The sequence below is a fragment of the Lynx rufus genome, unplaced genomic scaffold (genome assembly GCF_022079265.1).
Source record: "Lynx rufus isolate CCGP_SWC_20201006 ecotype Redwood Valley unplaced genomic scaffold, mLynRuf1.p SCAF_8, whole genome shotgun sequence".
Classification (NCBI taxonomy): domain Eukaryota; kingdom Metazoa; phylum Chordata; class Mammalia; order Carnivora; family Felidae; genus Lynx; species Lynx rufus.
Genome location: NW_025814896.1, coordinates 63,905,552 through 63,926,823, shown reverse-complemented (window position 1 = coordinate 63,926,823; position 21,272 = coordinate 63,905,552). Strand labels below are relative to the sequence as shown.

Here is a 21,272-nt window from a genome sequence, read left to right as displayed (position 1 = left end):
GGCTCTGTCTCACAAATCACGAGATCATGACCTGAGCCGAAATCAAGTCGGGCTTAACCAACTGAGCCACCCAGGCGCCCCTCAGCACATTTTAAATGCCTTTCTCTTTGCCCTTCTGTTGGGTTTTTTGTTTGATTTTGGACTTTTTACAAAAAAAAAAAAATCTGTGTGGTGGTCATGGTAGGGATTTTGTTTCTCTGGCTAGTTCCTCAGAGTAAAATACTTCGTTAATCAGAACAAGAGTGAAGTTTTCTTACCTGGTGTGTCAGGTAATGGACTCTGTTGTCTTATCCCCAAGAAGTTAATGCGAAAAGTTGAGTTATTAACCAGAAAGGGCCTAGAAAGGAATAGATCACAGTCACCTGCCCAGGAATATAGAGCTGTCCTGGTGATGAGTCAATAACCTTATTTTCAGTGGCAAAGGTCAGCCTTTTCCTAACATATTACAAGTTCTTAAATAATCTCTCTTGGCTCAACGTTGGCCTTCAGAATTTTTAAGTCACAGTACTTTTGGAATATTAGAGTCCTGAACAGAAAGTGGGTGCTTGGCATTCTTGCAGTTTGCTGGAAAATTTGGTGTTAATGCTAGTGTTACGTTAAAGTTATGCACCATAGGGGCGCCTGGGTGGCTCAGTCAGTTAAGTGGCCGACTTCGGCTCAGGTCATGATCTCGCGGTCCGTGAGTTCGAGCCCCGCGCCGGGCTCTGTGCTGACAGCTCAGAGCCTGGAGCCTGTTTCAGATTCTGTGTCTCCCTCTCTCTGACCCTCCCCAGTTCATGCTCTGTCTCTCCCTGTCTCAAAAATAAATAAACATTAAAAAAAAAATTAAAAAAAAAATGTTATGCACCATAGGGTCATATTTACTGTTTGTATTTCATTACATTTTGAAAAATGTATCTGACTGTACTTGTCTGGAAATACATAACACACCCATGTACAGTGTGTATACATATAGTATATATAGATGTATACATACAAGTATAATATATACTTATACACACACATGCACACTATATATATCTGTGGTCTTCAACCATCATTTGTATGTCCTATATCAAGGACAGTCACACTAAGACTTTTTGAAAGTTCAGGTTTTTAATGTATTCTGTATCCCATTTGTGTTTTTACTCAGTTGCTAATTAAATTACGTATCTCTAGAATACTCGAGACATGCTCCATTAGTGACTTGAAAAATTTTACATTGAACAGCCTATTGCCATCTGTAATCATTGAAGTCATCAAGGGGATGTGGTATTTTCCTAAAATTACTTTTCTCAGAAAATTATTACCTAAACTCTCTATCCTAACACTGCGCATAGTAATCAAAGGCATTCTGAAGCAATAGTGATTTAGGAGGAAAGGGAGGCAGCATAAAGAGAAGAGCATTTTGTGTTGTGAACTGGGTGTGATTAAGTGAAGGGATAGAAGCAAAGAAGGAAAGTTTTTTTTTTTTTTTAACTTTAAAAGAAAACATATTTATTTTTGAGAAAGAGCGAGAGAAAGAGACAGCATGAGCAGGGGAAGGGCCGAGAGAGAGAGGGAGACACAGATTCCAAAGCAGGCTCTAGGCTCTGAGCTATCAGCATAGAACCCAACGTGGGGCTCGAGCCCATGAACCATGAGATCATGACCTGCCTGAGCCGAAGTCAGACACTTAACTGACTGAGCCAACTAGGCGCCCCCAAACTTTTTTTTTTAAACTTTTAATTCTGGGGTTGGTCACAGAGATCTCTGAAATTCCCCAAAGCACAGATTGTAATTTTTTCTCATTTTAATTGGGTTTGTTCTAGAACTGTAAGCCTCACATTCTGGTAGCATGAAGATTCCCCACAGCCCACTCCAAAAGTTCTGATTCAGTCCATCTGACTCAGTCCATCCACCCAGCAATGGTTTGGGGCCCAGAATTACTAAACACCCCAAGTGATTCAATAATCACGTCATAAACATTTTTATCATATCCTTTAGTAATGAATTGTACTAATGTAGCACATGTTAAGTGTATTATAAAACATACTCAAAAAATAGAGGGGCATCTGGGTAACTCAGTTTTTGGGCATCTGACTCTTGATCTTGGCTCAAGTTATGATCTCATGGTTCATTGAGATCAAGCCCCATGCCGGGCTCTGTGCTGACAGCGCAGAGCCTGCTTGGGATTCTCTCCCTCCCTCTTTCTGCCCCTCCCTCACTTGCATGCACTCACTCTCTCTCAAAATAAATAAATAAACTTTAAAAAATAGACACTTTTCAGAGGATAAGATTTAAAAATAGAGGATTAAACAGCCTCTTGCCTCCCCCCTAGAGTGCTCATGCAGTGTGCACATCTTTCATTGAAGTGGTTTTTCAAACTGCAGTTGTAACCAGTAAGGGTCATGGAATCTCTTTAGTGAGACAGGACCAACATTTTGTGTAAATGAAATAGAATAGAAAATATCGAAGCATTCCATGTGATAAAGATGGTTTTGTGAGTTTTATTTAGTAAAATGTACACTAGTAGGTTCTGTGAAACGTTCCTTACCCTGTGTGATGGGGATCTTGATCAAACAAGTTGTTGTGAAAGCTGCTGATCTAGAAGATGGTAGAAGATGCCTGCAATCACAGCCCTCCTGTTTGCCCTTATGTGCACAACGTGTAAAATGTACGTTGATTTTTCCTCCTTCTCTGGATCTCCATGAAGCCTTTCTGTACTCTGAGGGCACTTTTATCTTAGCTGTGTTATCCTTCCAGGAGGATTTTGTAGCTGCCTTCCACATGCAGCTGGGTGCACCTAAGAGAATCCTAGATGCAAAGCCTTACCATGCCATAAGCACCTAATCTGGGGATTGGATGCACATCCTTTCCCTTGAACTGAGAAGATGTTATATCGAACTCTGAAGAATTGTACCTTGGGTTAGATCTACATTGGGTTGTTTTGAAAATAACTCTGGCCTGGAACTTCAGAAATGGTAGTTGAAGTTCACGTTTCTAATTAGGTCATCACTTCTTCCAGTTTCGTACCAGTGCTCTGAGTAAAAAAGAACGGTTGCTTTTTTCAAATGGCCTTCTTTATTGTGATGTAGCGTGACCAAATGAGCAAGTGGCAGTGCCCCCATGTATTTTGGCACTGTTATTGGCAGTCCATAGATAGCAACCTGTTGTTACTTTACCTGCATGATGCCTCTTGTTCAGTCTTCAGAGCAGTTTTCTCTGTGAACTAAAGAATGCAGTCTTTTTTGCTGTACCCTTGCTGTACTCTCTGATATGTTGCATTTACTTGACCTCTAATGAGATTTCTTCATTTTCAGGAGGTCATTTAAACCTTCCCCACAAATAATGGCACCTCAAAAGTATGTCACCTCAACAGTGACAGCAGCCTTTAAAAAATTAAAGAAGTCAACTTTCTTTCATTTTTAGTTAGAATTACACTTCCTCATGTTTCAAAATAAAAATTTAGATATAATGAATGCTTTCAAGGGAGGAGAAGTGCTTATCCAAAGATCAGTAAGGGAGATAAATTATTGTTTTAAATCTCTGATAACACTAAACTGCGTTTTTAGGAAATTGACATTTCCATTCCTCCATCACAGTAGCCGTATAACCACGTGTGGCTGGTGGCTAACGACCGTGCTGGACAACACGGATAAGGAATATTCCCATCATCACAGGAAGTTTGATTTGATGGCTCTGAACTAGATTTTTTTTTTTTTTTAATAAAAGGAAAGATCCAAAGTATAGGTCAGAAGTAAACTTTTATTGTCCAACAAAAAGATCTCTGCCAGTAACTTTTTGTAGTTTTTTTTTTTTTTCCTTTTGCCAGTTTGGAATATATTTTTATTGTGATTGGTCAGTTTGTACATATGTAAAATATAGATGCTCAGTGTATTATAGAACTGAGGAGAGTTTCTGTCTTTCTGTTGATCCCCACTTTCATATTTGTATAGAAAAGGCAGTTTCTTGAGATTGAAAGAAATTATTGAAAGAAAATGTTCTGTGTTCTGAGGTTTTTGAAAGGTTGATAGTTCACACTTAATGTCAGTTAAAAGGGAAGTTTTGTTACTGCATGGTCTCAATGAATTTTAGGTAATATTTTCATGTAAATATGGTATAATACATGTAATAATGTTGACTTAAGAAGTGAGCTTAATTTTAATGTGTCTTCTGTTTATTTAATCATGCTAAAGAATGAGAAAGTAAATCCTTTATGCAGTTTATAGTCTCATGCACGAGTTGTTGACTTAAAAGCTTTGACAGATGGGACAAAGGAAAAAAGTCAAACTGAGCAATGGGTGCTTTGGTGGGATTAAGAGGATTGGTCAGGCAAGGGGTGGGGGGGGATAAGAAAATCCTGTGCCCGGGGACTGCAGGGGTGAATCTCAGAGGCTGGAAGTGACTGAGAGGCTGGGCACGTCACCGTGTCTTTGGAGGATTTTCTTGGGATTGACGAGAATAATTTAGGAGTGACCCTGCTTTTCTCGCAATCTGCTCAGCTTCAATGTTCATGTCGACAGGCTGAGGTTGTTGGCAGCAAGATCAGCACCGAGCTTGCTAAGGCAAATGGCGGCGATTGCTTTTGCTCCTCGTGACCTGTGGGGATTTCCTCATCGGGAGATGAACCCTTGGGGGCATTAAGGGTACTGGAATTTCATCACAGGAGATGTGCAAACAGTGTAGCAAACAGAAATCATCCCAGGCTAGGGTTTTTTAATCATGTCGGTTTTAGCCAGAAGTCAAGCGATTTTTGCTCTTGAGTTTTAAAAAGTTGGGGGGGGGGGATTGCCAAATTAAAAGGCTGGGACAAGATTGTTGAGTGAAATTTTCAATTTTAATGTCACGATGGATTTAGTTGTGCAGTATGCTCACCTTTAAAACCTGTATGTATCTAGATGACAGAAATTTGAAAATTAATCAACCAAATGATATGGTGTTAGTAATATGCTTTCATTTATATTTAAAATATACAGCGCTGGAAATAAATGTTCATTTTTGTTGCCGAAAGAATAGTTTTACATTTTATAATTATGGTGAATGTAGAAAAAAGAGGAAAAAGTATCCAGCTTAGGATACAGCCGAACAATGCAGGGCATGCAGTTATTTTAGTCATCTAATATGTCAGCATTCAAGAATCTGAACCGATTGTTTAAAAAAAATCTTGTACTTTGTTTCTTTTGTTGCTCATTTCCAACTTTGTCATCTGTCAGAATGCAAAAAAAAATTATCCTTCTATAACCATTGACAGGATAACACAAAAGCTGTCTCCAGGTCGATATTTTGCAGCAATATTTTTAACATACGAACAGTAGTTTTTATAATTTCACCTTGGTGCTCAACCATTTATTATCGTATCAGAAGCATGTCAGTAATTCCTTTCTAAATGTCTGCTTCTTTTAGCGCTGAGACCCACATCAAGGGCTTCACACTGAACGATGCTGCCAACAGCCTCCTCATCATAACGCAAGTTAGGCGGGATTATTTGAAAGGTATGTCACAATGCTTGACCTTTACGTCACATTAATGCCTCTGCAGATTTTTCTTGTAACGCCCTTCGAATACTTGGATAAAGGAGTCCATTTAGCAAATTACCTGCTTATCAAGAGCCTTTTGTGGTAGCTGAGAGACGTAAATTACTGTACATGCATTTATAATACAGCTTGAATATGAATGTACTTGTCATTTGACCACTTAGTCCAGTTTCCATTCCATTTAACACAAGATGGGTTTTCTTAAGATGAATCACAGCTCTTCAGACATGCAAAATTTGTGTTCCAGAACGAGAGAAAGTACAGGCTTTCAAGTGCGTTAAAATTCACAGCACAAGTCATTTTGCTTTGGAAATTAACATACTTTAGAGCATCTGAAACAATTCCCAGCAGTTGTTTCTTGCATATTGTGTTGGTTGTGTGTGAGATAGCAAATGAGTTAAATTGAGTGTTAAATGTGTGGGGTTGTGCACCAAATGATTATAATATTGATTTTTAAAACTTAATCTAATACTTTTTCAATAGTTCATAATACCAACAGCAATAAAATACAGTGTTTGGAGTTTAGAGTTTAGTGTTTTTAAATTAACGTTAAGGAAATAACCCTAGAAAGCTGCGGAGAGGACTTTGGGGAAGACTGGAAAGGGGGCCGTTTGTTTGGTAGAGGGTATTTGTGGATGGATTTGGATCTGGAGATCTTATGAGTGAGCTCCCCAGGAGGAAAACGATGACTCTCTTAAATGTAGGTAAGCGTCCTCTCTCAGGCTTTACGTTTGAATTTTAGTCAATACAGTAAAACCATTAAAACCACAGTTTTCCAATCTAACAAAACCCACGTAGGAAATCTTTAAGGAATGTTGAAAAAACTCTCACTGTTCAGTATGGTGTCTCCTTTCTTCCTCGCTCTGTAGTAATGATGTGATTCTTCACTTGCACATTTATAAAATAATTTCCCATCCCTGAGAGAAAGTTGTTAATTGTGCATCTTTAATGTTGGCCTGTAATATTTAAATACGCTGGTCTTTAGAGGTCTTCTCATTGATTAGGACAGAGTAGGTAAATGATGATTTTTCTCTTTTGCAAAATTTCTATCACAGCACTCCACAGGCAGGGCCAGCCCATCTAGACAGTCCTTTTGGACAGGGCTTGTTACTAAAACTTTAAAAGCTGTCATTTCATTTTCAATGTAAAAAAAAAAAAAGGCTTTTTGTCAAGTTGACATTTAATGTAGAATGAAAAAGAGTTTTAAAACATTGTAAACTTGCTCCCCATATAAATATTTCTGTAGACATGGAGATAAAGACACATCATTTTTTTAATTTTGAGGGGTTAATTTTTGAGCTGAATCTGAACTGAATTTTTTTAACTTGACTACTGTCCTTCGCTTGTATATTAGATACCCTATGAAAACTACAAGAAACTTCACGATGTGATTTCACATCTACTCCTCTCAGTTGTTCAGTTCAGCAGGAAGTTGGCCGAGAGTGGGAGCCCTGCCACACTCCCGCCTCCACCCCCCATGCCACCGTCGCCGTCAGCTAACCTGTTAGAGTCCTGTGGTCGTCGGCAAGGATGGCAATGGTGTTGGTACAGTCCCCATCTCCTTATCTTGCTCCATGGCTGACTAGGGCTCCCAGTTTTTAAAATTCCCTTCTCTTTTTCAGGTTTCTTTTTCTCAATGCCATCTAACGCAGAAAAATAAAGCCAGTTCAATCTTAATGTAATTTTATAAGCGTATACTGTTCTGGAATATTAATAGCTGATTTATATGGCATCTTGGCAATATAATCAGTGTTACTAGTAAATTAAGGAGACTGTGAAAAGGACTCGGGGAGAGTGTGGATGGGTACCGTTTGAGTGTCTCTTGGGTCCTAAACTATATGGAAGGCAATTCCTGTTCTGGGAATTTGATTTAGGTTCTAAGGTCTCATGCTCCCTTTGAGTGGACATACAATGGTCTGTTGTCCCAGTCCTTCTCTCTCACTCACACATGCACCCGTAGATGCAGGTGTGGGGGTGTTGGATTCTTGGGTTGCTGTCTAGCAATATGACCTTGGGCAAATTATTTAAACTCTGTTGTCTCAGTTTCTCACTTATAAAATTGGTACTTACTTCAGAAGGGTACTTGTGATTGTAGCTGCTGACTATTGTGTCTACGTGTAGTAAATGCTCAACACTATTGTTATCTTGTTTTTGGTACTGTTTTGATCCAGTCATGGGAAGATCCTCCCTAGCAGCCTGTATTCTTAGTTAAAAGAATATTTTTAAGTTGATTATCTATGTGTGACTACCAGTTAAAGAAGATTTTATCAAGCTTGTTTCATAGATTATATTATTAAAACAATATCAATAACATTTTGTTTCCTAGTTATACGTGTGTATTTACAAAATATTAGAGAATGTGCCTTTTGAAGTACCTATTTTTCCCATTTGAGAATCACGGATTTGGATTTTTTGTTTGTAGTAGTTAAAAATTGTTGCCTCAATAATAAACACTGAGCGTATTTTTTTTTTTTTTATTGTAGCACTTTTAATAGACTGTTTAGTTATTCCCTTTCCCTCGTTCTTCTGTAAAAGATAGGTTTGTTCTCATTTGGAAGCTGCCTTCAGAGTCTCCATTTTTTCTAGGTTACATTGCTTTAATTCTAAACAGCCGTGAAGTTTTTCTTGATAGCAGTAGTGATTGTTAGGCTAAGTGTTAAATTTCCCCCCCAGTCTACCACTTTACTTTAATGTAATGATTTCGCTACACTGGCACATGAGTCAGTAAATCAAGATATTTCATATTTATCCATAATCAAGTACTTACAAGCATGATACTTAAAAAAAAAAAAAAAAAAACCTGTGGCTATATCCATGGGAATCTGATGATCTTTATTTTCTATATCTACCAAGTGTTCAGTCATTTAAAATGAATTTGTTAGTGTGGAAGTTGAATGTTCTAGTTTGGCTGCTTCTGTGTAATCGCTCCTGTTTAGAGAGAGACATTGTTTCCAAAGATGAATCTTTGGGATATTAGATTTGGATAAGCAGGTAATGTTTGAATGTAATAAAATCTGGTAAAGTATGAATGTGGTAGAAGTTACAGTATTTATGGAGACTCTTTAATTTTTAAAATTATTTCTATTTTTCTGAACTTGTCAGTTTCCTTAAAATTGGTCACTAAATGTTATCCCTGAAGGGAACCCATATTCTGTCAGTAACATTTGTGTTTTCTCTGAGATTTAAAGAAGAAATTTCTCTGGCCTCTGATATTTTATAGATAGCCAAATAGATCATTATTTTTTTTTAGGTTTCTCATAAAGTATTAATGTTTTCTGTAATCTAGAATAAATTATTCATAGCTTTTTGTGTGTAGCCATTTGGTACTCGTATCTAAAAGCTGGTTTTCAAAATGCATTAGTCAGTACGGTTCATAAAAGAAGAACTCTGTCGCCTGCTTTTCTGTTGTAGAGGCTCTAAAAACGCTAAAAACCGCCTTAGATCTGGAGCAAACACCTTCTAGGATAGCAGTGACCCGCCTTATTCAGGCATGTGCCTTGAAGGGTGATGTAGAAAGTATACAGGAGATTCAGAAGATGGTAAATGGACTTGAAGATTCGATTGGACTTTCAAATATGGTTTTCATCAATAACATTGCTTTGGCACAAATAAAGAAGTGAGTATTTTCAAGTTTCTTTTCTTTCACTGGATACTAGAAAGAGCATTATCTCAAATACCACCTTTAAAAACTTTTCTTAGGCTATTAGAAGCCGTATCAACACAGAGGAAATATTGATGTCAGTTGCTGATTGTCCTCGAACTATTAGGGAATAATTATGTGTTACAAAATGTGTTTTAGCTTTAAATTAGACCAACGAATGACATTTACCAAATTTTTCAAAATTGTGAAACTTTCTCCATGGTGGTAACTTTCTTCATGTGCATGCCAGGCCCTTGTGTTGAAACACTGTTACAAACGTGAAAAATGAGTTCATATGATTGTCATCAACACTGAAGGTGACACTCTGCTAGAACATTGTGAGTGGGGAGGGACAAGCAAGCTTGTTAAAAATAGGCATTTCTGTCTCCCCCAACCATCCTTCCCATCCCTGCTGTCAACACACACGCATAGGAAAAGAGGTGTTTAGAGGTGGTTCTTTTACCATCACCTCTAGATTCCTTATGGAGACATGCCACTGTAGCAGTAAATCAGAACTTGATTTTTATTAACGTCTCTAGCAAAGTACGTTGCCTAAGTTAAAGATTCATGGGATAATTATGGAATTGACACTCTGCGTGCTTTGTTCTTGAGTAGTTAATCTCACATACAGTTGATGGGTTGCGATAATCAAAATATAATGTTTGTTTTTGCAGGGTCTTTTGTTTGTTTCTATTTCTTTGGGCAGAAAAGCTGTGTTTTGTTTTGTTTTTTCCTTTTAAAATGGTTCCCATCCCCTGCCAGAGAGAACTTTGAATTTTCCCTTAATAAGAGGATGTGATTATTTTAGGTTAGAAGATCAAGGAAATTATCCAAGTAAGATCTGGATGAATTTTTAAATGCTACCATATTAAACACAGTTTTATATGATGTAGAGAATGTGATTTTATTCACTATTAAGGAACTATCTCACTGAAACCCATGAGAAAAACTTACTGTAACAGGGTGTTCATTTTTATTAGAGGATTCTTATGTTTTAGGTAAGAATTCCAACAAAAAATTGATTATTTGGATTCTGAGTACCGTATCATGACTGTAAAGTATCAGTCAGGAGTACCTTGGCCAAAAAGATAGTCATACAGATCATTTTTTATCATAACTTGTTAAATAGGGCCATGTAATTGATTTTTTTTTGAGTATAAAGGTACTTTTTTCTGAGAATTTTAGTATAAATTAATTATTTTTCAAATGTATGATACCTGACAAAAACAAATTGATGTGACTGGTTGAAAGACATGCAAATAGACCTTCGAAGACCTCAGCAGCAGCTTGAAGAATCCTGAGGTGTTATGCAATTATTATCTTCACCTCATGCAGCAGGAAGCAGTTGTAGATCAGAAAGCTGAAGTTAGAGCACTTAAACAAGTTTTCATTTGATACCCAAAGAGCTACAAAATCAAATTAAATATTTAAGGTAAACTATTTTCTTAAGGGACTGTCATTAATTAGCTGTTTGATCTTGTCTCTAGGGCAGTGTTTTACAATGAGCAGCTACTTCGATTATTGTAGCATAAACTGCCTAGCGATTGCTTTTGCGACGTAAATGTGCAGTTCAGCTTTGCCTAGTGGTTTTTATCTGGTTAGTTGTAAATCTGTTTTCCCTTTTTCCTAAAGTATTTGTATGTGTCAATCTCTTAAGTTCTTATACTGAAACTGCCTACAAGATTAATACAAAAGCAAATACTTCTTTAATAATTTGTTTTACTCTTTGACAGCAATAACATAGATGTTGCAATTGAAAACATTGAAAATATGCTTACTTCTGGAAATGAAACCGTGAAACCCCAGTACTTTGGCTTGACATACTTATTCAGAAAAGTAATAGAGGAGCAGTTGGAACCAGCAGTTGAAAAGAGTAAGTGAGCTGTTCTTGCTAAAAGAACACAGAAGCACATTTTCTCTCTGGTGAGGCTGGACCAGGTTTCTTTGGTGGATGAGTTATACTACAGTTTAAACAAAAGAGTTTTCTTACCTGTTATTTTTTCAGTAAGCATCATGGCAGAGAGACTGGCCAATCAGTTTGCAGTTTACAAACCTGTCACTGATCTTTTCCTTCAGCTTCTGGATTCAGGCAAAGTGGATGACGCCAGAGCTCTCCTACAGGTAACGAGTCACCACATCTGGACAGTGGGGCTTGTGGCTTATGGGAAATAAACTGAGAAATTACTAGACCTAAGTATAGGGTAGCATACTGGAAATAGAGCATGGTGCTGCTAGTACATTTAAATTCACTGTGGATCCAGGTCACATGACAAAGACTGGCTTGTAAGCGGGAGGTTGTTGGTTTGAAAGATGCCAGACTGGACTAGAACTGCCCTTAGATTTAAGGGGGAGTGAGGGAAGATGTGTTTTGCTGAACGATTTAAAGACAAATGCTTTTGTGCAGATAGGTAATGCAAAGCCCTTCCTTTGATTTCCTACTTTAATTTCTCTAATGCTCTAAAGACTGCATCACCATGGCAACACAGTTTGCAAACAAAAAGTAGGAAATGTTTGCTTTTCAAGTACAGCTTCTCACTTGAATACTCAAACATTCTCAGTGCCTTATTCAAGGTTTATTAAGAGTTGAATTTGCTTTCTATTCACTTGTGTGTCACAGACACATTAAATGACAAATGCAGGTCTCTGTGGCCCGCACTTGCAGTTAAATTAGCAATCTTCAGGGAAGGAGACAACTGCATTCATGCCATTTTAACAGCACTAAATATAAAGCTGTGCCAAGTGCCGACAGAACGGTGGGTGATCGGAGCTGCCACTGGCAATGTACACAAACAGGCACCGCTGGGGAGCCCTTCCCAGCAGGTGGCAGTCAAACAGTCACCGTGATCCCGCCAACAGCAGTGTTTGTGTAGACTCCCTGTGTCAAATTGAGGCCTGGGACCAATTTCTGATAGTAAATAGTACTATATTCCATTCCATTTTTACGAGCTGCGAAACATATTAAGTGGTAGATGGGGAAGGGGAAACCGTACCCCTGTGCTGGAGCCCTAGTTTTAATCCTTGAAGTTCAGCTAGTTTGACAACAGAACCCAAGCCATTTTTAAAAGGAGTTCTTGAGAAATTCCTGTGTGAACAGTTTTGCAAAAGGTGGAAATTGGCATGTGCCTCTGAGGTTGTTGTTTTTTTTTTTTTTTTTTACTTTTTGTTCCTGGACAGAGAGAAATTCTAATTAATTGGGAATGTTCTTGTTTGGTTTGGTTACTTTTTTCTCCTCTCCCCTTCCCCGCCTTTTTTTTTTTTTTTTTTTTTTTTTTTTTTAACTAAACAGCAAAGGCAGTTGATCATACATAGGGATTTCAGGAATCTTTTCGTGGTTTTGTCTTGCTGCCTTTAGTGTTAAAAGTTCCACCTAAAAGAAATAAACTCTAAAGCTTTATCTTTGCGTGTACGTATCTGTACATATCTAAGTGTACCTACTGGGGGGGTTACGTGTCTCTAATTATACATGTGATAGTATTCACTCCATTTCAACACACTATTTTGATAGTTCTTCAGAAAGTGGCACTTGCTGTTTTATCTGCCAGCTTGTCCTGAGCCATCATCGCCCTGGCTCTTAGCGTGCACAGCGGCCAGCGGGTGAGGTGGGTGCCTGTGCCCTCGGAGCCGCACTCACACGGCGGCCTCTGCAGGGCTCTTGGTGGCAGCTGTGCGTTGAGACATCGGCCACAGTCTCTTCGTTGTCAACCCCTTCAGCAGACAGACGCTTTGGATGATAAACCCTTCACCTGTCCTTTACCTGCTTGTCAAACAGTAAAAGGTTATTCTTGCCACGGTGAAGAATATTTTATTCACAGATGTCGAAAACATCAGTTTATAATGTAAATGCTCTGTGTGTTCCCAAAAGTTCTTTTTATACTATCCGTTTTAGTATTGACAATGTTTTAAAGCTTTGAAAGAACAGTGTGCTCTTAGAAACTTAAGAGAATGACATCCGTGATGAGTGTAAACTAAAATATTGTCTTGCCATATTTGATTTTACTATAGCATCTAAGATGGGATAGACACTTGATTTCTCTGGTCTGTCATATAAACTTTTTTTTTTGAGTTTAACTTTTGTCTCTTTCTCAAGCGCTGGCTGTCTGTTGCAATGAAAGCCTTTTATAAAATAGAGAGATTGAAATCAGTCCTTTTGTATGCATAAGTGTAGGTAATTATACTTTAAAGAGAACTTGCTTTGTACATTTTAATTTTTATAAAGAAACGAGCAGTTATCTCCCTGACACCTTATTAAATGTATAATTAACCTTATGATCCCTAGCTCACTTGTGAATGCTTGGCAGAATAATTGGAGAGGAATAGTGCTTCTTTTTTCCCCTCTTTCTTTGCAGTCCTAAACCTTATTCTGTGGTTGTTGAAGCATCGGTTTAATTTTTCCCTTTTCTTTTTAAACAAACTTCATACTCGCGGTGCCAAGGACAGCACTCCACTCACAAAAGCTTGGCATAGCTGGAGTTTGTTTTCTTTTTCTTGCCTTAAAAAAAGTGGTTGACAATTAGGCCTTCCTGTTGGTAATGACACATTACTGTATTATTGTGAACTTTGTTAATTGGAAATATTCACCTTGGTCTCCTTGTTTATCAAAAACCTTCGCTTACTGAATAACGTTTCAATTTTTAGAGATGCGGTGCGATTGCTGAACAAACTGCAATTTTCTTGGTGTTCTGCGTTAGGAGTTCTCGGAAACCAGGAAAGGTACTGTGCGGGATTTGCTAGCCAGTCAAGGAGGCTAGAAGCCAGTCTTGTTCGGGAACCTGAGTTTCACAGAAGAGCTTGTTGGTTCAGTGCCTTACATAAAAACACTACAGAGACCGAAGATTTTGCTTGTCTATACTTGTTCACTTTTTTAGATACTGAGACAGAGTCAGTCCAGGCTCCTTTTGTCCTGGAAATGCAAAACACGTTCATGCAGTGAATCGCCCGTTCATGTAGTTGTGTGTGAAGAGCCTCAAGAAAGGGCCCTTACAGGGGCACCCAGCTGGCTCAGTCGACAGAGCGTGCGAGTCTTGATCTCAGGGTTGTAAGTTTGAGCCCTTCATTATAAGCAGAGATTACTTTAAAAAAAAAAAAGAAGAAGAAAGACAGGGCCCTAGAAAGGAAGATAAATATCCTGTTGCTTAGGTCACTTGGTCCATTTAACAGTGGGGAAGCCCTACAGAGGGAGCTGTCCTCCTGCAGAGCGTCTCTGTGCTGGTGGCTATGCCAGCCATTTCTCAGGTCCAAGCCGTCAGGTAGATGAGCCACTTGGCTTTAAAACTGGCACGTGCCACAAATTAATGTTCTCAATTTGTGTGGTTACCTCATTTACACTAAAAAGCTACGTGTGTGTATGTGTGTATAAAACAAAGCCAAGTCCTATTTTTGATGTGAAAAAAAATAAAAGTACAGTTCCAAAAAATATTTGTAGGTCTGATTTTACCTCTGAAGCAACATAAACCTCATTGTCAGTTTATTTGGGTACATACAAAGTTTTAAACCAAGTGCCAGTTGTAATGTTTGTTTTATGCAAAACATTTAGGTTTCTAGTCTGAGAGTCTGTCTAGTTCTCCTTAATTTCCCTCATACTAACATACTGGTTTTGGGGTGTTTTTAATTTACCCAGTTGCACTTTTTATCTCTTACTCATATTTATTTACAGCAAACAGCTTTTCAGAAGTACTTATTAGTTGCTCTTTTTCCTTTCAAAGAGACTTTTTTTTTTAATTTGTGGATTAAAAAGTATAAGGAATCTAAAAGGCATTTGTCGCTCTACACACGGGTCTGTGCCCACGTGCCAAGTACCTACTGCCTTGCTTGGAAGATGGACAGGAAATGTACAGTAAAACATCTGTTGAGGACGTTCCTCCCAGGAGACTTTAAATTGCAGGAAGTCCTAGAAGGATGCAGGTCCAGATATATAGGTTGAGAAAACATGTAAAAAGTGAATTAGGATTTTTTAAAATTCCAGTTACAGTGTCTGCCTGTTTGACAGTAGAATAATTAAGCCAGGTAGTATATAAAACCCATCCTTGGTTTATCCAGCAATATTGGAATGTGTTTGGTTACTCACTAGAGTATGGCAGGTCTGTCTTCACTATAGGAGCCAAACCCATTGGCATGTCTAGATACCTCTGAAAGTAACCAAGTAAACATTCCAGGGATATCTGGAAATGCTCTGTTTATATTCAAAGCATGAAAACTCAGAAGGACTGAATTCTTCACATTTTGTTTAAAAATCTTGGCACCTTGAGACATCGTTGATACCTGTTTCTGCTCTTTAGGATTTCCTAATTTCTTGCTAAGGTTACTAGTTGACAAAAGAAGCAGTCTTTATGATATTTTAGAAAACAGTTTATAGAAGTGTAAGTGGAATTGCATTAACTTTTGAAAAATGTTTGTTTGGCTGTTAGTTATCCAATCAACAATAAAATACTAAGATACACTAGAAGGGAAAAAAGTTTATTAAATTGAATAGGCAGTTCTGTTCTAACTGTTGTGAAGATTCTCTGATATAATGTATGTATACCAGTGTTTTATTTCACTCTTCTTTTGAGCTGTGGTAACATTTCCTGTATTTAATTTCCTAGGCATCAACTCTGAAATCTTTGTTAGAATTGATTCCTGAATTAATTGAAAAGGAAGAAGCATACACTTCTATCATGAAAAGCTATGGTAATAAGTTTAATCTGACTATGTTATATTTAAGTCATTTAGATATTTGTAGTGTTGTCAACTAAGTCTTTGGCTCAAAGACAGTAATCCTAAATATCAGGTAATCATGATATAAATAATTGACTTAGCTTCAGAATATGTTTTAAAAGCACATTTAAGAAAAATAGGTAATTATTCGTCTAATTTTAACATTAAAAAGTATCACTGGGCATCTTCAGAGGAGCCCAGCTTTGTTGAATAGATCCTGGACTCCTGGCAAGACTTGGAAATCCACTTGAGTGCACACACTGGGAACTAATCCAGTCTCCCCAAGGCCACCTGAAACAAAACATGAGATAGGCACATATTTGAGACTGTCACGTGACTTTCCTTCTTGCCTCTTCAGTACCCTCCCCACCTGCCTACATTTCTGAAATAACAGACCTCTTCATTAAAAGTGGGCCCCAAGATTTTACTTTAAACCACAGTTGAAATTCCACTCTTTTAAGCACTTTGCTCCCTGATTGCCAGCTCATCACACATGAAAGGGAGCCATGCTAAAGTTTCCTCAGTAGTCAAGATAAATGTAAGCATTTCATTTCTAAGTGATGATCACCTATCCACCTGCCACGAACTGATTTGCTCACATGAGGCAAGGGCTAAATAAAGAATTGCTTTGTTGATTTTATTGTTGTCAGGACAACAAACTGCAATCAGAATTAGTCAACTGGTTCTTCGTTTCTCCCCACCTTACAAGGTGACCGTGATCTATTTCAAAATAGAGGCAATAATCACAAAATTTCTCAAAGTTCCATTTGGGGGATTGGGAGATGTTAAATAATGACTAAATACCACAAAATAGTGTCAAACAGCATAAAACTGCTACTAACTTTTGTAATCCCACTTGGGAATTGGGACAGGAAAGAGCAGGGAGACCAGGAAGGTAGTGAAAGGCAAGAGGGAAGAGTTTTCTGAATAGCTTCCTGGAAGATGGTAGAGTTTGGGCTGTGCCCTTGACAGTGTCAGGGAAAGGATTTGGTCCCTGAGGGAGGATAACAAAGGATTTATAGATAGGAAATTGACTTCACCCAAACTGCAAAGATCTGTTCAAGCCCAGTGAGAGCTGATGAGTCACCCACACTTGTTCCCTTTTCGGAGATCCTGAGATTGATCCCTAGACTTCTCCTATCCATCCTGCAGGCTTGCCCTGGCTGTGCTGGAGTTGGGATTGGTTATACAGCACTGGTGTAGGGTAGGAGATTGTTAGGTGCTTAAATGTTAAAGAGTTGAGTTACCAACAGTGATTGTTAGCAGAGACCTTGTGATCCCAATAGTAAACCTCAAAGTAAAATTTCTACACATCAGCTACAACTGGAAAGCCAGCTAAACTTAGCTCCTAGGCTACTTCATCATCCATTTAAGTGAAATATTAGTGTAAGTCGTTAATGTTATGTAGATGTATGTAGTTTTTTTTATGTAGATTGATTAACATATTTAGATTATTTTTGTCATTGTAGCTAACTATATATCCCTCATATTTGCTTAGTTTACAATAGGAGAATGTATTGAAAGTCTTTTTGGTGGTGTTTAGCTGATGATCTTCACCATGATGTAGATCTAGAATCCACATAATTTACATGACCCTCCCCACAACAATCCTTGAATTGGCTTGATTTCGCAGTGTGGATTAAGGGGTGCCTGGGTGGCTCAGTCAGTTAAGTGTTCGACTTCGGCTTAGAGCGTGATCTTATGGTCCTTGAGTTTAAGCCCCGCGTAGGGCTCTGTGCTAACAAGCTCAGAGCCTGGAGCCTACTTTGGATTCTGTCTCCCTCTCTCTCTGCCCCTCTCCCACTCACACTCTGTCTCTCTCTCTCTCTCAAAAATAAATAAGTGTTAAAATTTTTTTCTTTTTTTAAGTATGGTTTTAAGCAGAAGAGTGTTGAATGGTGTATGTTTACTTTGGTTTATGGCCACTTTAACTATCCTGGGTCTCTTAATAGCCTTATTTATCATCTTCTCTTTTATACTGAATAATGCTGAATTAGACGTGTGGGGAAGAGCGAGGGAGGGAGCTGGTAGTTTCTGAATGTGGCTTTTTGCTGAAAGTAGTTAACTATTCATTTGCCTTTGGATAAAGGGATTCGGGAGTCCTTGAACGGCTGTGTTTTGAGAAGAGAGTAAGGTAGGTGGTCTTTATCTATGATTAATATCTTTTTTTTCAGTCTTAGACAAGGATGCTGCGTCTGCTAAAGCACTGTATGAAAATTTGACTGCAAGGAATATAAAATTGAATGATCTGTTTCTAAAGCGTTATGCAGTTTTGCTGAAGAATGCTGGTGAGCCTGTCCCTTTCACCGAACCCCCTGTGAGTATTTCTTAATTAAGGAGAAAAAATACCTCTACAGATTTACGTATGCTTCATATTAATGTGTAAAAAAAAATAAGTTGAATACTTAATTACATGAGGATTAGATCTCTGTGAAGAACCCTCAGGGGAGAGCTTCAGGAACTGAATAGTCCTGCCGTGAGTTTGGCTGTGGGAGAACGTAGCACTCTGGGACTGAGGTTTAAAACACAAGGTCAGTCTCAGACCTTCAACTATAGGTATGGATTTATCAAATGTCCTTGGGGCAGTTCTCTCATCATTTCAACTTGAAATAGGATTTAATGGCCTGTATTTCAATAGCCTAGTATATTGTGTCCCTATTAATTACTTGTTCATTTTAAACAAGTTGGTTTTTATTTCTTCATCTAGGAAGGTTTCTTTTTTTATTGAGGTGTAATTGACGTAACCTTATAATTAATAGTTTCAGAAGTATAACGTAATGATTCGGTATTTTTTTTTATAATGATCACAGTAAATCCATTAATATCCATACCACACATAGTTATAAATTTTTTTTTCTTGTGATGAGAATTTTCAAGATCCACTCTCCTAGCTACTTTAAAATATGTGGGACACCTGTTTGGCCCAGTTGGTAGAGCATCTGACTCTTAACCTCAGAGTTTTGAGTTTATGCCCCATGTTGGACGTGGAGCCTATTTAAAAAAAAAAAAAAAAAAAGACATGCACTACAATATTCTAGCCCTATACATTACATCCCCATGATTTAATCATTTTATAACCAGAAATTTGTACCTTTTGACCCCCTTCACCCACCTGAGGCAACCACAAGTCTGTTCTCTATATCCATGAGCTTGGGGCTTTATGTTTTTTGATTTTTGTTTTGTTTTTTATATTCCACAGGTAAGTGAGGCTATATACTATCTACCTTTTCTGATTTATTCCGTTTCGCTTAACGTTCTCAAGGGTCCATCCATGTTGTTGCAAATGAGAAGATTTTATTCTTCTTGTGGCTGAATAATAATCCGTTGTATGTGTCATACATATATAATGATACGTACATCACATTTTCTTTATCCATTCTTCCGCTCGTGCACACTTAAGTTGTCTCCGTGTCTTGGCTACCGTAAATAATACTGCGGTGAACATGAGGGTGCATGTCTTTTCAAATTGCTGTTTTTGTTTTCTTTTGGTGAATACTCAGTAGTGGACTTACTGGATCATATGGTATTTCCATTTTTAGTTTTTTGAAGAACCCCTCCATACTGCCTTTTCCACTGGCTATACCAGTTTGCATTCTCACCAGCAGTGCACGAGGGTTCCCTTATCTCCACATCCTTGCCATCAGTTAACTTCTTGTCTTTCTGATACTAGCCAGGTATTAGGTGCTACCTCACTGTGGTTTTGATTTGCCTTTTTCCTGATGATGAGTGATGTTGAGCACCTTTTCTTGGGTCTGTTGGCCATCTGGAAGTCTTCTTTGGAAAAAATGTCTGTTCAGGTCCTCTGCCCATTTTTAATTGGTTGCCCAGTAAATTTTGTTTTGCTTTGTTCTAATAAGAAATCATACATGCCAAATTCCTTTTTATTGTGTCATTAATTTGCAAGTTAGTACACCATGTTTATTTGAACCCTCCGTACCCAGGTGTAAATACCTATGTGCCCACACAGTGGAGGCTCTTGGTGCTGGCTTTAACTCTGGACTTGGGGCCTTTGAACTGGTGATTTCATGAATAGAAAGGAGTGCGGAGGCTTGAGAAGACAGCAGCTGTCACGGGCCCGGTGGTCTTTGCTATCACTTTGCAGCATTTTATGACTTCTGAGTTTTGTGCCATCAGCTCTTGCTAGAAACTGTACCTGTAACTTCCCTCCCTTTTTGTCTCAACAGGAAAGCTTCGAATTTTATGCAAAGCAGCTAAAGGAATCAAGGGGAAATCCTCTGTGAAATAAGCAGTCACTACTTTATTTTGTGTGTATTTGTGGTTCAGTGTCTAAAATGTTATTTTTTAAATATATTTGAGAGGACAGAATAAATAAATGAAAAGTTACTTTGTGTATTTTTTTTATTCATAAAGTACATGTCCAACACCTTATTGACAGCAATGGCGTGCACTTAGTCACTAGGCTTTGTTGGGGTTTTGCCTACAACATAAATATACGGCATTTTCTTCATGGTGTCTGACGTTTGAAGCTGTACCTTTTCAAGGTTCTTCTCTCAAACACTCGTGATGTCTCCCCTGCTCTGTTTTGTTCATTATTTTCATAAAATGTTATTCCTTTATTTAAGACTTGCTTGTTAATATTGTTTATGTGAAAATTTTGGAGCTAGACAAAATGATGCTCAGTGCGCCTTCTAAGGCTTTACTATTCTATGATAGGAAATTCTCTTCATGTGTGAAACCCTGCATAATTTTCCAATTTTGTAAAATGCTGGCACTAGCAGCCATGTTGTAAGTCATCTAGCACTTGTTTTCCAGTGGAAAGCAGAAACTCAGACTGTTGCTTGCTCTTGGTCAGTGTGCTATTTGCCAACACCTGGACACTCCCCACTATGCTTTCCCTTCTATCACGAAGAATTCCAAGGGCCTCTGTTCATAGATGCCTCTGAGTCCTAGCCATGACTTGGTCATGAAGCCGAGCAGCGCATTTCCTCTTGTCTTGGTTTCGGGTGTTTGTCAGCATAGGTACATCCCATACCAGGCTTGTTACTTCATACTCATCCTATGAATATGTGATCTTATATAGGAAGGAGATTGTGGTTTGTATTCAGTTTTGTCAAAGTTATCCCCAAATCGTTTAGCAGTTACTGTAAAAGAATGCAGGCTGAGTTGTGAAACAGTTTACCATTACAAAAGTATCTTAATATGTAACAGTGACCTCTTTGGGGATTAGGTAGTTAATTACCAAGAAAGCTGAAAATGTTTATCCTTGTTTTGGCGTATTGCTTCTCCCATTTGAAATCAGTGGTTCCCACTATCTACACGAGGGGAGACCTTGCCTTGCAGGAAGTAAGCTGGCCTCATGCTGGTTGTGCTGCTAACCTGAGTCTTCATGGAACCAACCATCCTTCATCTAGAGCCTTCAAGTAGCATGAAAGAGGAGGCTGAAGGAGGGAAGCCAAGAAGTAAATGTCATCGTGGCATTGTTT

General features: G+C 38.2%; 1 protein-coding gene across 1 annotated transcript in view; it reads left to right on the top strand.

Annotated features, from left to right (window-relative positions):
- Positions 1 to 20,743, top strand: part of LRPPRC (leucine rich pentatricopeptide repeat containing) — a 110,667-nt gene extending 89,924 nt beyond the window's left edge. Inside the window, exons 31-38 of the mRNA XM_047068807.1 lie at positions 5,365 to 5,453; positions 8,907 to 9,111; positions 10,869 to 11,008; positions 11,141 to 11,256; positions 13,771 to 13,845; positions 15,717 to 15,801; positions 18,003 to 18,145; positions 20,013 to 20,743. Coding sequence (XP_046924763.1) covers positions 5,365 to 5,453; positions 8,907 to 9,111; positions 10,869 to 11,008; positions 11,141 to 11,256; positions 13,771 to 13,845; positions 15,717 to 15,801; positions 18,003 to 18,145; positions 20,013 to 20,069 — 910 coding nt within the window. The 3' untranslated portion in view covers positions 20,070 to 20,743. The remainder of the gene's footprint in view (positions 1 to 5,364; positions 5,454 to 8,906; positions 9,112 to 10,868; positions 11,009 to 11,140; positions 11,257 to 13,770; positions 13,846 to 15,716; positions 15,802 to 18,002; positions 18,146 to 20,012) is intronic.
- The last annotated feature ends 529 nt before the right edge of the window (positions 20,744 to 21,272 follow it).